The following is a 15116-nucleotide window of genomic DNA, read 5'->3' on the forward strand; positions in this document are numbered from 1 at the left end:
ATATCTTATAAACCTTAAAGACAGAGCACAACAAAAGTTCCATTCCTTTGCCCTCTCATGACTAAATTGTAAATTATATTAATGCTTTCTTTAGTGACTAGATTTGCAGATTTACCTGAAGTACTTTAGAAATTCCTAGCATGTATGACCCAAGCACCTTTTCAAGATTTTTAAGATTTCATTTATGGTTGCAAACCTAATACTGTTTCAATATACATGGTTCAACCTTCTTTTCAAATATACAAGGGATATCTGACAAAAGATTACATGAGTTTTCAATAAGGTGTCAAAACTTTGAGTTCACTCAACATCTATGAGGATTCATGTAGAATATAAAAAAAAAAAAAAATAGTTCCTTTTTTTATTTTAATCTTCAGCAGAAGTACAGTAAGTTTTCTGGTCTCTCATTACAGAATTCTCATTCATTTTCATGCACACATTTTTTGGTACAAACAGAACTCAGACCAAAAGTTGAGTAACTGTAGGAAATCACTGAGGTAAGAAATGTCTCTTTCTAATAGTATTTTTATCCTTTTACTAGACAAGGCATTGAACATTTTTTCTACAATGGAAAAGAGAAGACAGGTGTTTTGTCCATAGTTTTATTTCACCAGGAAGGTTTATACAGTTCTGCATAAAGGTCATTGCATGCACAGCCTGAAGTACAAAGCTCCCTTTGAAAACTCCAGCACAAAGACACTGCATATTGACAACATTAAACAATGATGTGGGTGGTATACGGCAAAAAAAAGATTTAAAACAAAACAGCATTCTTCCTATTGGAAAAGCAGAATAAAACAAGGCACTTCCAGTAAATAAGTGAAGAACAGAAACAAGCTGCATCAAAGATTCCACAGAGCTGACACAGAGCACTGTAGCAAAATTCTGCAGTAATGAACATGTAAAATACAAAAAGGCACTACATAATCATCTCCCTGCAACTCCCCTTTCTCAACCAATTAGCCAACTGAACTTGGCACAATGGAGTCTTAATTATAAAGTGCATCTCCTGTCGTAATACATTTTGAAAAATAGGCTATAGAACATATGTAGCAATATCCCCATGTATACAATATATTGAAACAAAAATACATTGCAACTAGATTCAATCTAGTTATGAACTGTGCAGGAAAAAATATGGCTTCTTTACAAGTCTTTCAACCATGTCCATATAATCTGGAATATTTCTGAACAAACATGAATGTATTAGCAAGATGGTAAGAGGTAGTGTTCCAAGTAAAAGGCAAACTCACCGATTTTTATTGTTACATGGGTATATAGCAAAGGTATCCCAGATTTTAAAAGCAGCATTACCGAACAAAAAGTATTACAGCATGCTATCTTGGGATGAAAATACACAGTGTTTTGGGGGTCTCATATTAGTTCCTTCAGCAAAAATGACCATTTTTTTTTTTTTTTTAAAATGTCCAACTACAATCCCATTGCGTAAGTACTTTTCTCTTGGTACTCTAAGTTTTCCTATTGCATTGCATTAAAATTTCCAGAGAAATATTCTTCAGCTTTATAATTTAAAAACAACACATTCTACACTCTCAGGAAACGTAAGAAGAGTCCATTTTTACTTCAACAAGCATTAACTTATGGCTATAAGAATATGAAAACACAAATACCAAACAGATGAACACTTCAAATGTGTCACATCAGTGGCAACATATGACACGCTAGTTAAATGTGTTTGGTGATTTAATGTGAAGCTTTCGTCACTCTGCTAGGAAAGTCAGCCAAATTGTGTATGTACACTATCTAAACTTCAGCTGATTTTAGCCCTTATTAAACTTTAATATATTAAATATATAAAGGCTAGATAAAAACTGAAATCAAAGCAGCACTGGCTATATTTCTTACGTTAATAATTTGTAAGGATTTATGTAAACATTCAATATGTGCATTCTTGCTCTTTGCTGTAAATTCTTCACAGCTACTCTATGCCCCTACCCACAGAGTATGTCCCAAACGTGAACCTTTCCCAGGTAATAGCAGCTGCTACCGATCTATTCTTCATCAGCCGTATACGCTACTTCAGCGACTTCAATTTCTGGTACAGAATTTTCAGCCAAAGAGCCACTCCAGCATGCCTCATGGTTCTCCTTATCTGAGCTGCAACAACAGATCAATAAGCTTTGTCAAATGGAAACTAATATGATTCTCCATAGTCATTTTATGCCAGCAATCCACAAAACATTTACAAAGCTTGTTCAACTTACCACTTATTCCACATCTAAAATTATCTATCCTGAGGGCCTTTATGAAACATGGGATAGCTACAGAGAGGTGCAATAAAATGCTGAATTCCTCAGCTGTTCTGAATTTATGCAAGACCAAACATTTAAAAACATACTTAAAAAAAGCCTTAAATATGTTATAAGTAAAATAATAGTATTTACCAGCTGTCCTCACCCAGGGTACCCTGGTCTGCTTCTACTGCAGAAGACTCCACCTCACCACTGCACTCACTTTCTTCTCCTGACATTTGACGAGTCATTTTTCCTAAAGATAAATCCCTACAACAAATAAGAACAGAGTACCACCAATCCATACAGCAAACATTCATCACTGAAGAGCTGTTTGTTTCATTTTAAACTTTGCAGTTTCTGGGAACCTATCAATCTCACTCCTACATGCCCCATTTCTTTTATTACTCCAGAGATGCAGGGCTTGCACTGGATAGCTATTCAAACAGTTTATTTGCTCCAGCTGCTTATTCCTAAACTAATTCAATCCTCTGGTTGCATCACAATTTAGTAGTTTTAGAAAATTCAAGTCCCAGAGGACTGATTATTACTTCAGGTAAGAAATTACAAGCAGATGATCTAAGCCACACACATCTTGCCTAAAAGGCACAAGGATTATAACCAAAACATAGTCAGAAGACAGGCAGGATGATAAATAGATTTCTTCAACACTTTCCCAAGTTTCTCATTGTAACTTTAGGGTCACATATTACATTTCAGAGCAATACATTTTCCCATTAATGATAATGAGACAGGTAGTAATTTTTTCTTAACAGCAACACGAGCTGGCAGTCTGACTAGCCTGGCTACAAATGGGAATACGGTCATGTCAAATTATCAAAAAAACTTGTTTCCTAAGTATTGCTCCGTGTGGAAAACATATATCAATTTAGTGTTGAAAGCTGCCACTTGAATTGGAAAGAAAAGCTTGTGAACAATTTTGTGTTGAAAGTGATACTACTATTATTTCACCCTGTTTTTAAATTACTTCAACTACTATTGTTTCTATAGTTTTATTTTAATGCACGCATTTCAAGTAATACCTCAGCAGTATTCTCTAACATGTTTATTGGCCTATGTTTGGGCCAAATCCAGCATGACATGTAAAGGCCTACAAGTCTGATGCCTTGTCCAATTGTCCCCTCCTACCTCACATACATTTTAGGTACCTGGCCTTCCAAGCGTAAAGGCAGAAGATGCTGAATTCTTGTTGGGCCATCAGATCAAAATTGCACTTCAACAAGGCCAAAGACAGACCCCATTTCTTTTGGGTTCAATTCCCATCAGACATGCTGAATTTCTTAAACAAGGTCATGGGTTTACTTGCTAACTTTTACAACTAAAAAATCACAGGAGTTACTCTCCATTAATACTTCAGATACTACTTGGCTGACTTTCAATAATTTTAAACATCTGGGAAACTGGCAGGGCGTTTGTGTGTTAAAAAAAATAATGTCTTCAGGGAAAGCACTAAAAGATAAAATCCATTTTTGCTACTCATGCCTTCTTGTTTTATTTTTAGTCACACAGAATTTCCTATCATGATGTTTTAGCCAAATACGAGTTATTTAATTTTTATTGGCTATTTCACTGTTTAAGCTAGCAGTAGTCAGAACTTTCTTGTCAAACAGGGAAAACATCTTTCAAATGTAATTACGTGCCTTCAGGAGTACGTGACAAACTGAATATGGTATTCAGATCAGAATTTTCAATAAGCCACAACAATTCCATTTAAATCCTTTTCCAAATGTAGTTCACTTAAACCTTATATCCAAAGATGTGATTTGTTAGTTAACCTGGATTTGCTAGACTCAACAACCCAAGCAGTATTAAAATAACTTCTAAAGGGACCATGGGAATTTACTCCTTTGCTAAGGAAACCCCACAATGACTGACTCAGCAGGTCTATCAGGACACTGAATAGCCCAACATCAACTCTGCTGGGCGTGCTACAAAGTTTAGCAGACAGGCGCCACAAAGTTTGTAATAAAACTCCACCATTTTTTTCCTAGATTTAAATGGACGGTCTGTGATATCACCCAAGCAATTCAGAACAAAATTAAAGACATTTATACAGACATATAATCACTTGATCACTATGGTCTGTCAAAGCTTTGAGTACAGGTGGAAGTTTTTCCACTGCTCTCATCTCTAGCAGGGCATTTCACATATCCAACATTTCAAAAGCAGAAGAGAATCTTTGCCTTATCTTTACAGGACTTAAAGGACTATGAAACGTAACTGCAGTTACTTTAGAGGGAAAAGATGGCACAACACTTTCTCAGTCAGTTGTACTAAACAACAGCTTGTTAGCTAGCATACGAGAAAGAGCCCACTGAAAAAAATCGCTTTATGTGTGGTTATGAGGGGCAAAGTGTTTCCACGAGTACATTTAAAGCTGGTGCCTGTGAGAAAATGGCTTCATGAAAAGAAACTCCTAAACCCCATAAAATTTCTACATACCTAATTCTTCTTTCAATAGCATCTATATGAAGTTGCTTTTCACTTAACAATTTCTTCAGTGATTCAACCTCCCTTTGTTTTTCAAGCAGTTCTTTTTGTAGACGGTAATTTGTTTCCTCCAGAGTTTCACAGAAAGCCTAAGAGACAAATTTAAGAACATCTTCCATTTAACTTCAGTGGACTGCCTTTATTGATTTTTCTTTCAGAAATATCAAGCTGTAATAGAATTGTAGCTGCTGTTCTTTATATTGATTACCATAGAGCTACAAAAACTTAAAAAACCCAAGAGTTCTGTCCTTAATAAAACAATGCTGCTTTGCTTTGAAGAATAAATTTATTACGCTAAACTACAATGCAAATGCTTTTATCGCATCATTTGTTTGTCTCACAGGAGATTTCAGAAAGAGGTTTCTTTCCTTTGACACAGTCCCTAATTTTGAACCTTTTTGCCTATATGGGACATCAGCTGAGCTCCCTACTCCCCTTTCCCCTCATATAAGATTTGCTTTCACATGACTTGGAAGTCAGTTTCAAAGTATCTAATTATTCCCAAGATGCTGGGAATATCTGGCTAAACTGCATGTTCTTCCCTTACCCAGGATAAAGACAAAGTCGTACAGTTCTGTACCAAATAGCTGTTACAAATATGACAATTGTGAGAGTTGGAAGACCAATACAAGAACATTTTGAAAAAGTTTAACGAAATGCTAAGAACACTAACGACAACCATAACTCTGCTGAGCATGACATGTATATATAGTCCACCCTGATGAATCTGACAGCAAGCAATCTCATCAAACCTTAATGTGAAGAGCCAACGTATAATGCAGTATCTGCTGAATGCAGGAAGTGACAGAAGCATTGGCACAGAGCCTGTTGATCTATTACTGGAAAGAGCAAATCTACCAACAGTAATGTGCAATTCTGATTTAATAATTTACATGTTCTCACTAAATAAGAAACCTACGTAGGAGGCTTTCTTGGCTTAACATTACATGCACCTAACCACTATTTCATGGAATCCTCTGAATATAAACATTTTATATGAGCTCAGTTAAGAACTGTTGTTCAATGCTGTTGAAACACTGTTTTCCTAAAGTTTTAAAATGGGCTACAAACATCAAGAATATACTGTTCTTTGCTTTAATTGAAGCAGACTTATCAAGTTCTTTAAAATGTTGTATCTTCCTGTAATTATACAATTCAAACAAATGCAATGTTTTTTAATCCAATAACCATTTGATTTTTTTTTTTTTGCAAAGAGTTTTAATTTATTTTATTGTCTCAGATAGCAAATTTATCTTGGTTGACAGGCATTGAAGACCAATCATCAGTTAAGCCACAGCTTTATTCACATCTACTAGAGCCGAGAACACGTGGCATGCAATTCATTCTTCACACAGCATTTTTAGTGATTGCTTTAGCAATCACTCCAGTTAAGCAGTCATCCTGTTTCATCCAAGCCAATTAAGTTAATTCTAGTGTATCCTGTAAAATTGTTCAGGGTTGCTGGTGGCCTAGCTGAAAATTGGCCATTATTTCCTTAAAAATGTAACTAAGTTATATGATGTCTACCTTTAGATTTATGCACATGCAAATTTCCCTATTCACAGAAAAACTAAAAATACTCCACATGTTGTGAACTGTTTCATTGTTCTATATGAGATCTGAAAAAAAACATTTGGAAAAAATCATCTCTAGCTGCAATCTGTGTATCAGCTGCCCAAGGAAAGGGAGTGACTCTTCACAACTGAGTAAGAAAACTTCAACATATTTTGAAGGATGCCATAATAGCAGAAAGGTGAACCAAAGCTGAGAAAGACCTATCAGGGAACTGTGTGTAATGAGACATCTTGCTCCTTGAAGACCTGGAGTCTGGTACAGTTCTAACACCCAGGTGGGACCAATTTTCCCTGTAAGTTCTGAAAGGGCAACAGAACTAGGCCAGCTGCAAGAGAGCTTGTTTCCTTCTTCAGTGGATCATGAAACACTGATGGCTAGGAAAGGACCTGTGGAAACAATTACCAAGGATATGACAAAAAAAAAAAAAAAAAAAGATTGCTTTAGTGAGTATTTTGCCTACATTTCTGTGATTAAGTTTCTGTAAGGCCTAAACAATTTCTAATGGGGGAGGTACCTGTACCCCTCCCAAAAAAGATAAATATGTTTTGGCAAGTCCTTACTGAACTGGAATAATAGAATGGACATAAAACAAATAGAGGACATCCGTATTTTCCATTATTAGGAAAACAGTAATAGAAGATTTTTTTTTTTTTTTGCAATGCTTTGTATCACAACAGTAACAGCAGAAAGGTGAAACAGAAGTGATTTTTGAGATACCTTTAAAAATGAACTCCAGGAATAAGTATGTGAACCACAGCGCTTGCCCTGTAGTTGGGCATAGTTAACAAAAGCAAGGGATGGATATAGTTGCTCTCTGATACGTAGGAGTTCAGGATCCTAACAGGCAGGAGCAGGGCAAAAAGCAGGACCACAACTACAGATTTCGGGTGAGCAGACTTCAATCTCTTCAGACATCTCCTTGGAAGAAAGACTCCATGGGAAACCACTCTGGAGGGAAGAGCAGACCAGAAGAGCTAGTTGATATTCAAGGATCACCACCTCCAAGCTCAAGAAAGGTCCATCTCAATAAGAAGGAAATCAAGCAAAGGTTGCAGGAGGCCCATATGGATAATCAAGGAACTCCTAACTGAACTCAAAGTTTACAAGCACTGGAAGCATGGAGAAGTGACCCAGGAGGAATATAGGGCTGCTGTCCCATCTTGCAGGGACAGGGTTAAGAAAGTGAAGGACAACCTGGAGCCGAATCTGGCAAGGCCACGTGAATGGAAATAAGAAAGAATTCTACACATACATAATCAGCAAAAGAGAGACTAGGGAAACCATGGACTTACTGCTGAATGGAGTGGGAGAACTTGTGACAAATCACACTGGAAATGTTAAGGTACTCGATGCCATCTTTGCCTGTCTTGTCTGGTAAGACCAGCCTCAGGAATCCCAGACTTCAACAACCAGAGGAGAAGACAAGGAAGGGCACGACAGACTTACACTCAGTGGAAGAGGATCAGGTCAGGGAGCACTTAAACTGGACATGTGTAAGTCCATGGGGCCTGACAGGTTGCACCCATGAGTGCTGAGGGAGCTGGATGATCTCCAGCTTGTTGTCCATCAGGACCCCATGGCTCATGATTCAAAGATCATAATCAAAGGTAATTAAAGGACTTGAGCATCTTTCATGCAATAAGAGGATGAGTGAGCTGTGACTCTTCAGTCCAAGAAGGGAAGGCTTAGGGTGACCTTATCAACGGGTATAAATACCTGATGGGAGGGAACAAAGAAGGAGCCAGACTCTTCTCAGTGGCACCCACCGACAAGACAAGAGACAATGGGCACAAATTAAAAACCAGGAAATTCAATCTGAACACATGAAAACACTTTTTTTTTTTTTTTTTTTTTTTTTTTTTACTGTGGTGGTGATCAAACACTGGAGCAGGTTGCGAAGAGAGATTGTGAAGTCTCCTCTGTAGATTACTCAAAACTTGGCTGGACATTGTCCTGGGCAATCTGCAGTAGCTGACCCTGCTTGAGCAGCAAGGTTGGACTAGATGATCTCAAGAGGTCCCTTCCAACTTCAACCATTCTGTAATAAAGAGGGGTATCCCTTGGAGACCAGAATTTTATGACAACTGTGCCTGACCAACTTCACAGAAATGGTTAATAGCCAAAACTACAGCAGCACAGCTATTTTAATAGTTTGCCTAAAATCCTATGGTGAAAGAATAACCCTGAGACTTCACCATGGCATGAATGATCAAAATCTCTACGAAGGCAGCACTAAATTTCTTAATTCATTATCTGAACAAATAATTCCTGCATTTTTTATTACTTTTCATCAACTTAAATAGCCATGATGAAAAGTGATTGTACAGAAATCAAATATGAGCTCATAACACAAAAAACATACCAAATCCTTTAATGCACATAGTAATGTAACAAGAGCCAAGGCACTCCCACTTGCACACAAAACAAACTGGCAAATACAAATTTAGTTGAAGAAGCATCGCTTACCATTTATAATTTCTACAGCATTAATAATGTATGTGCAATTCCAAAACACATTGTTATTCTATAAAGCACGAAAACTAAGACAACCTTTTCTAGACAGACTTGGTATATAGGTCTGCATGCCAGTGAAACATACTTCTAATAAAATAGGCTGCAGCATACAGTATTATTTGTTCAATGTGCTCATATGCACATTGAAAGGCTGCTGTTTTACAACACTACTTGACACTGCTCAGTTATCTGCAAGAACAGTATTTTTTGTGGTCAGAATTAATCCTTTTATTACATTTCATAGCAAGAACATTTTACTGCAAGACCTGAAGTCTCAGGTGTACGCATTGTGACAGCATGTTGAATGTAAACCTACAAAAACTCTCCTTATATTCAGCAGTTGCCTTAAAAACAAATTTCATCCACTGGTCATAAAAGGCAAAAAAGAATAGATTATACCTTGGGACAGGGATCAAATACAGCAGTCAAAAATTACCAGTGATCAGACTGTGTCAGTTTTAGAAATACAGCCATTTGCAATTCTTTGTGAAAGAACAGAAATAAAAATGTTTCATTCCATACTGTTTCAGCAGATTTTACAATATCCTAACAACCACCACTGCCTTTTGCACTCTCTTTTTATCACACTACATAGCACTTACCCTGCTTTCTTCTAGACTGTCAAAAGGACCCGGAGGATCATCCAGACAAAGAAATTCCCTCACTGCAAGGCTTTACCAAATAAAAGAGAATGAATTACTTGGTGCACAAAAAGCAACAATACTTAAATATGATGATACAAAGGCAGTATTTCTTCAAGGGACACAAACATCCATCATCAAATTTACTCTGAAGTATTCAAAATAACATTAACAAACTATTAAGTCTTAGTTGTACGTGCAAACCAGGGACAGTATTTAAAATGTGACTTAAGAAGTTGCACAAGTACAGTTAAGAGTTTTCAAACAGCGAGTAAGTCAATTTAGAACATGATTTTTCAAATTTGTTGCTACATGACAACTGGCAAGCAAGTTTAGCCTTTTGGTATTGAAAAGGTTTGAAAAATTCTCCTGGTGAAAAATAAATATTAAAAGATGGATGAAGAAGTATGCTGCTAAAATCCATACACAGATTCCTTCAGTGAAACTACGCATGGGTACTGAAACACCCTTACATGTCTGCATTTTGCTAAGATCATAATCCACTGACATATATGCAGTATATAATTTTTATGTATACACAAAGTATATAATTTTATATCTATATATAAAAAGAATAGTAAGTTATAAAAGAATAAGCAGTGACAAGGTTAATGTGCCTTGGATATATACTACATAGCACCTCTAAACACACATTTTGAACTAATGCATTCAACTTAATTGTGTAAAACTCTGTAACAGTTGTCATCCCCCTCTATGCATTGTTTTGCAAAGCCCAGAAGAAAGAAGTAAGTGCAATCCTGTGGTTTACTATAGAGTATTTTGAGCATCTTGCTCATTCTATCTTCCAAGTTTAGATTACTTCTCACAGAACTCTTCAACATCTCCAAATATGTCCCTTCACCCACCTTTCCTGCTCTGTTGTATTCAATCGTCTATAAGTAACTTCCAATCAGAATACTGTATTCACAATTAATTAGCAAGAAGTAACTTAGCAATTCTGTGCTTGCACTCACTACTACAAATCTTTAAATCATCTCCCACTGCAATGAATGCACAAAAATGGAAGATGTGAATCCAAACTAATTCACCATCTCTTCCTCCCACCTAAGTCCTGTGGGAAGGTGAGGGCAAAAGCAAGTAGTTTTCTACCTTCCATTCATTCTCTGCATTTGAGGCAGATGCAAAGTACAAACACAAGAAAGGAAACTTCTTTTACCCAGCTACTAATCTAAACAGCTTCAGGTTTAGCAAGCAACATGGGGAAAGAAGTTTTTTCAGCAAACACTAATCATAGATTATGCCATCACTTTTAGTTTTAGAAAGGCTCTGAAGAATATTTATCTAAAACACACTGAACCTTTATTTTGTTGCTGGATTTTTGTAAGCCTGTTTTCGAATGCTGATTGCACACGTGAAGATACAGGTGGCTATTTTTGGCCAATGGTTGGTAAGAATTCTTGTCTTTGTACCCACTTTCACCTCATCAGCCTTTACAGCAACCTGAAAAAATTTCTCCTATAATCATGATATTTCCTTTTCTTACTGAATCTATGTGACAAATGTGATAAAACCTTCCTTTTTCAAGCCCTCTCCACTGGTTTACGTTCATCAATCCATGACCTGTGCAAGCCATAGCCTAAACCTGTACTATTAAAACAGCTTCTCCCACGTACTCAAATAAATAATAGACAATTTCTGCTACTTAAACCAAGACTATCACTCCAATTAGCACAAAAAATGATAGATGATAAGAAGTCATTAGTTAAATTATTAGAAAACATAACCTCAAACCAAATGAAAAGTTATTCAGGCATATAAAGTACATTTTCAAGGAGAAGAGCAGGGTTGTTTTTTTGACTCTCCAGATAGTTTAATCTGTTTGAAGTGACACTTTTCCAACATGAAGCTCAAGTCCATTTTTTAATGGTTGAATTGTTCTTTTCATAAAGATGAAAGTTAGGCATATGTGAGTTCATTCAGCACAACGCAGAAGAATTCATTACGTGGGAACACTTCTGCTCACCATTTTTTTTCCAATATCTTCATCTTTATTTACATAGCTCAGTTCAAACATATTTTAAAAGTATTTATTTTCTAAATTTTGCTAGTAAATTTATTATGTTATTGAAAGGTAACATTAAAATGGCATAACATGCAGTAAAGCTTGTGAGTGAAAAAGGAAATACTCAGAAAAATAAATGTGCAAAAGTATCCAATCTACACATATCATCTGCTTACATCAGGTCAAACCCATTTTTCTTCTCCCTACAGCTGCTGGCAGAAAACTGTGTCCTTTTCTATAGTTTTCAAAACTTCTTAAAATAGAAACCTTTATATTCATTATTTTACATAAGGCAGGCAAGAAACTTAAAGCCACAGGTCACCAAAAGCATTGTTTCTTTAACTAAAATATGCACCTGATGGCATAAACATTCATTTGCAGCCTGGCTTTACTCTGAGAGTCTGCTTTGACCCTGCTCTCCCCTCCATGTGTTACGCCTCTTCCTTTCATCTAACAAATAGGAGAAAATTCTGCCTTAAAAGTATCATAGAAATCTTCTACATCATGCAACAGATTGCTGTACGTGGCTTCTTTCTTTGCTCCTATGCTAGCTGACATCCTTCTCAAGAGAGGCAGCAATGCCAGCGTACACCAGCACTAAGAAGGGCAGCAAGGGGCAGTGTGGCACATGCGATCCCTGACAAGACTCAACAGCTGACTGAGTTCCTCCCTTTCAAGCTGCTTCTTGTACAGGGTGGAGGCAGAGGAGAGCTGTGTCATCTATATAAAGCCAGATGACACTTCTGTTTAGCAGGTTACCTCTTCTTTCTCCCGCTTCATGGGTTGTATGAAATTTTCTTGAACACATTAAACTCTACGGGTGGATTTCAATTTGATCTTTCACTGAATCTTCAATACAAGGCAAAATACGAGAAGAAATCCATACACCACAGACTAATTAGTCACCCGCATACCATCCTATATTTTATCTTTAAACTACTTTGTGAATCTAGTTTTATTAAAAAATAGGTATACCAAATGAGGTCTCCTATCCCTGAAGGGCAAATTTCCCACTGTCAATGTGTCTCAATGATAATATAGTGCATAAAGAGAAATGAAAGAGACCTCTCTGGAAAGAGAAAAGGCTCAGTTGGTTTTGGTGTGACCCAAGCAGTTTGACTTCCTTGCAAAACTGTAGAAGTGGTGAGCTTTTAAGGAAGAAACAGGGTCAGATGCTCACCACTGCTCATGTAAGGTACAAATATTAATTTCCATTAATACAAACTTTTATTCTCTGATAAGTGGGTAAAAAAAAAAAAAAAGTCAGACAGATCAAATCTCCCCAGTTTTAATCACTTCTTGAGGAATCCAGACCTTCCACAGATCCAAACATTAGAACATAAGCCATACCACTAAGCTATAAAGTTTATTAAAATCTTAATCTTCATGCAGAACCTTACACAACCAAGATGAGTTTTCCTCAAAACCACATTTCAGTTAACTATCTGTCCATTAACCAAAATACAAACTGATTCCACAAATATTTAAATTCCCTTTTGTATCTGATGAGTGATGAAGTCTAAAAGTTATGTTTTGGGGTTTTTTGCCTTAAATTATGACAAACACTACTTTGTCCAATATGGACCATTATCAAGATATAAACAAGCTTGCTGAAATGCCAAACTAGCTGCAACAACATGAGGCATAAAGCCTTCTGATCTATTCAAGCAGACTAGAAGTCCATCCAGCTCACTAGTCTGTCTCCAGCAGCATAACATAAGTGACATTTAGGGAACAATTCTTTTTTCCTTTTTTTTTTGGCACACCTATTATTGTGTCATTTAATAATCAGGAAGTTCTTAGACTGCTCAGCCACATATTTCACCCATATAATCATGTTTAATAGCCACTGACAGAGAAACTCACAGGTTGATCCCAATTTCTTCTTGAAACCATTTAAGTTTTCTGTCTCTGACATCTCACAACAAAGCTTCGCAACTCAGTGTGACATAAAGACATGACTATGAATCATCAAAAATATTAACATTCTTTACTCACCTTCTTCCCTATCCCCTTGATGATTTCATACACCCTGTTTAGCCAGCCTTTTCCCAAGATGACAGACTAAACCAAACAGAACTCTTCTTGCAGGGAAGTTTGTCTGTCATTTCATCTGGTTTCGCTTGCTTTCTTTGTACTTGAGCAGACCCTCCTTTGAAATTGAATGCTGTGTTTTAGCACTGGACTCTGTGGAAGTGCAATTCAGATTCCCACAGCAATAACATATTTTTTTTTTCCTTTCAAATTCCTCTTCAACAATTTTCATGCAACTTTTTGACTATTGCTGAATACTGAACTGATTCAGAAAACTGTATCAATACCAATAGTTATCTTCCAGGCTGTGAAAAACAATTGAGTTTATGATTCTGTACGTATGTACTTTTGTACTTCATGATGTGAAAATTTATGTTAGTCACTCAGTGCCTCAGGATTCTTCTACAATACTTCATGACCTCATTGTTCATTCCCTTTTCCCGGTAATTCCCAGATATTCTGAACACCAGTGTCCATAACTGTGATCCAACATTCCATATATAGTACCCCTAAATTTCCATCAATCCTTTTCCCCTTGCCTCTCAACCATTTTATACGAGCTCACTCATAACTACTTGTTAGATTTCCCTCTGCAAAAGACATTATTGCTTTTCCAAGTATTATTTGTATTTACCTGCTTACCACTTTAGTTTTTTTATTATGAGCAGTACCAGAAGTCAGACTTACTTACTAATCTCTAGTTTCTAGACTCAGCAGTCAAATGCCTTTTAAAAAATGTGCCAAATGTAATAATAGCCATTCTAGTAAAAAGTAGATATGAGCATTGTATGGTCTCACACCACAGCTCAGCAATTTTACATTTTAGTTCCTTTAAAATTCTTGAGGGAATGCTGTTTCCTCTAGAGAATTTCTTACTCTTTGTTTTTAATGAAGTTTCAGACAAAGACAATTCCTCAGACTCGTTCCTCAAAGAATCTCTGCTACAGCAACCTCACAACTTTTTTATTTCTGGTGTTGGAAAAGGTTTTTAGAACCAACTGCTCTGCCTCTAGCAACTTGCTTACTGAAGTTCTCTTTTGGCTTATATTAAAATGATTTTACATTTCATTTGCCAGAGTTATGTTCTAGTCACCTTCCAGCTTTGGAAGAATCTTCCACTTTGTATGAAAAAAGGTATTGTTCAAAGACTTCAGCACTTTGTTGCTTAAACGCATTATGTTTTTTAGACTCTTCTTAAGCCTTTTTTGATTTGTGGTTTACACTTACTTATGTACAGCAATCTATAAAGGTACTTCTATTACTACCATGTCATGTAAATTAAAAACCTTTAGTTTAATACACATTTTAAGAACTAATCATATAATAGTGTAGGTACTTTCCATTATGGAAGCCCAACATTTAATCTCAATATAAATTAACAATATATCAATTCTGCATTCAGCACACAGAAGTAATGTTTTAGGAGTAAACATGGGATTAGTCTAACACTTTAAATATTACAGCTTTTAGTTAGTAGTTAAGCGTGTACAATTCAAAATACTCAATTCCCATTTTTGCTTAGGTTAAGATGGGATTAATTTAATAGGACACTAAATTCACATAATG

The 15116-nt window shown here is 36.3% G+C and overlaps 1 protein-coding gene across 5 annotated transcripts in view; it reads right to left on the minus strand.

Annotated features, from left to right (window-relative positions):
• Window positions 1-331: 331 nt before the first annotated feature.
• The window catches only part of SNX16 (sorting nexin 16), a 29654-nt gene continuing 14869 nt past the window's right edge, over window positions 332-15116 (minus strand). For 4 of the 5 annotated variants that reach the window (XM_052787463.1, XM_052787465.1, XM_052787466.1 and 1 more), the window contains exons 5-8: window positions 9455-9524; window positions 4716-4852; window positions 2406-2522; window positions 332-2118 (exon numbers count right to left, since the gene is read on the minus strand). In XM_052787463.1, the coding sequence (XP_052643423.1) occupies window positions 2013-2118; window positions 2406-2522; window positions 4716-4852; window positions 9455-9524 (430 nt within the window). In that variant the 3' untranslated portion in view covers window positions 332-2012. The remainder of the gene's footprint in view (window positions 2119-2405; window positions 2523-4715; window positions 4853-9454; window positions 9525-15116) is intronic. The other variant, XM_052787468.1, reaches the window with a different exon arrangement.

The sequence above is a fragment of the Harpia harpyja genome, chromosome 5, assembly GCF_026419915.1.
Source record: "Harpia harpyja isolate bHarHar1 chromosome 5, bHarHar1 primary haplotype, whole genome shotgun sequence".
NCBI lineage: Eukaryota > Metazoa > Chordata > Aves > Accipitriformes > Accipitridae > Harpia > Harpia harpyja.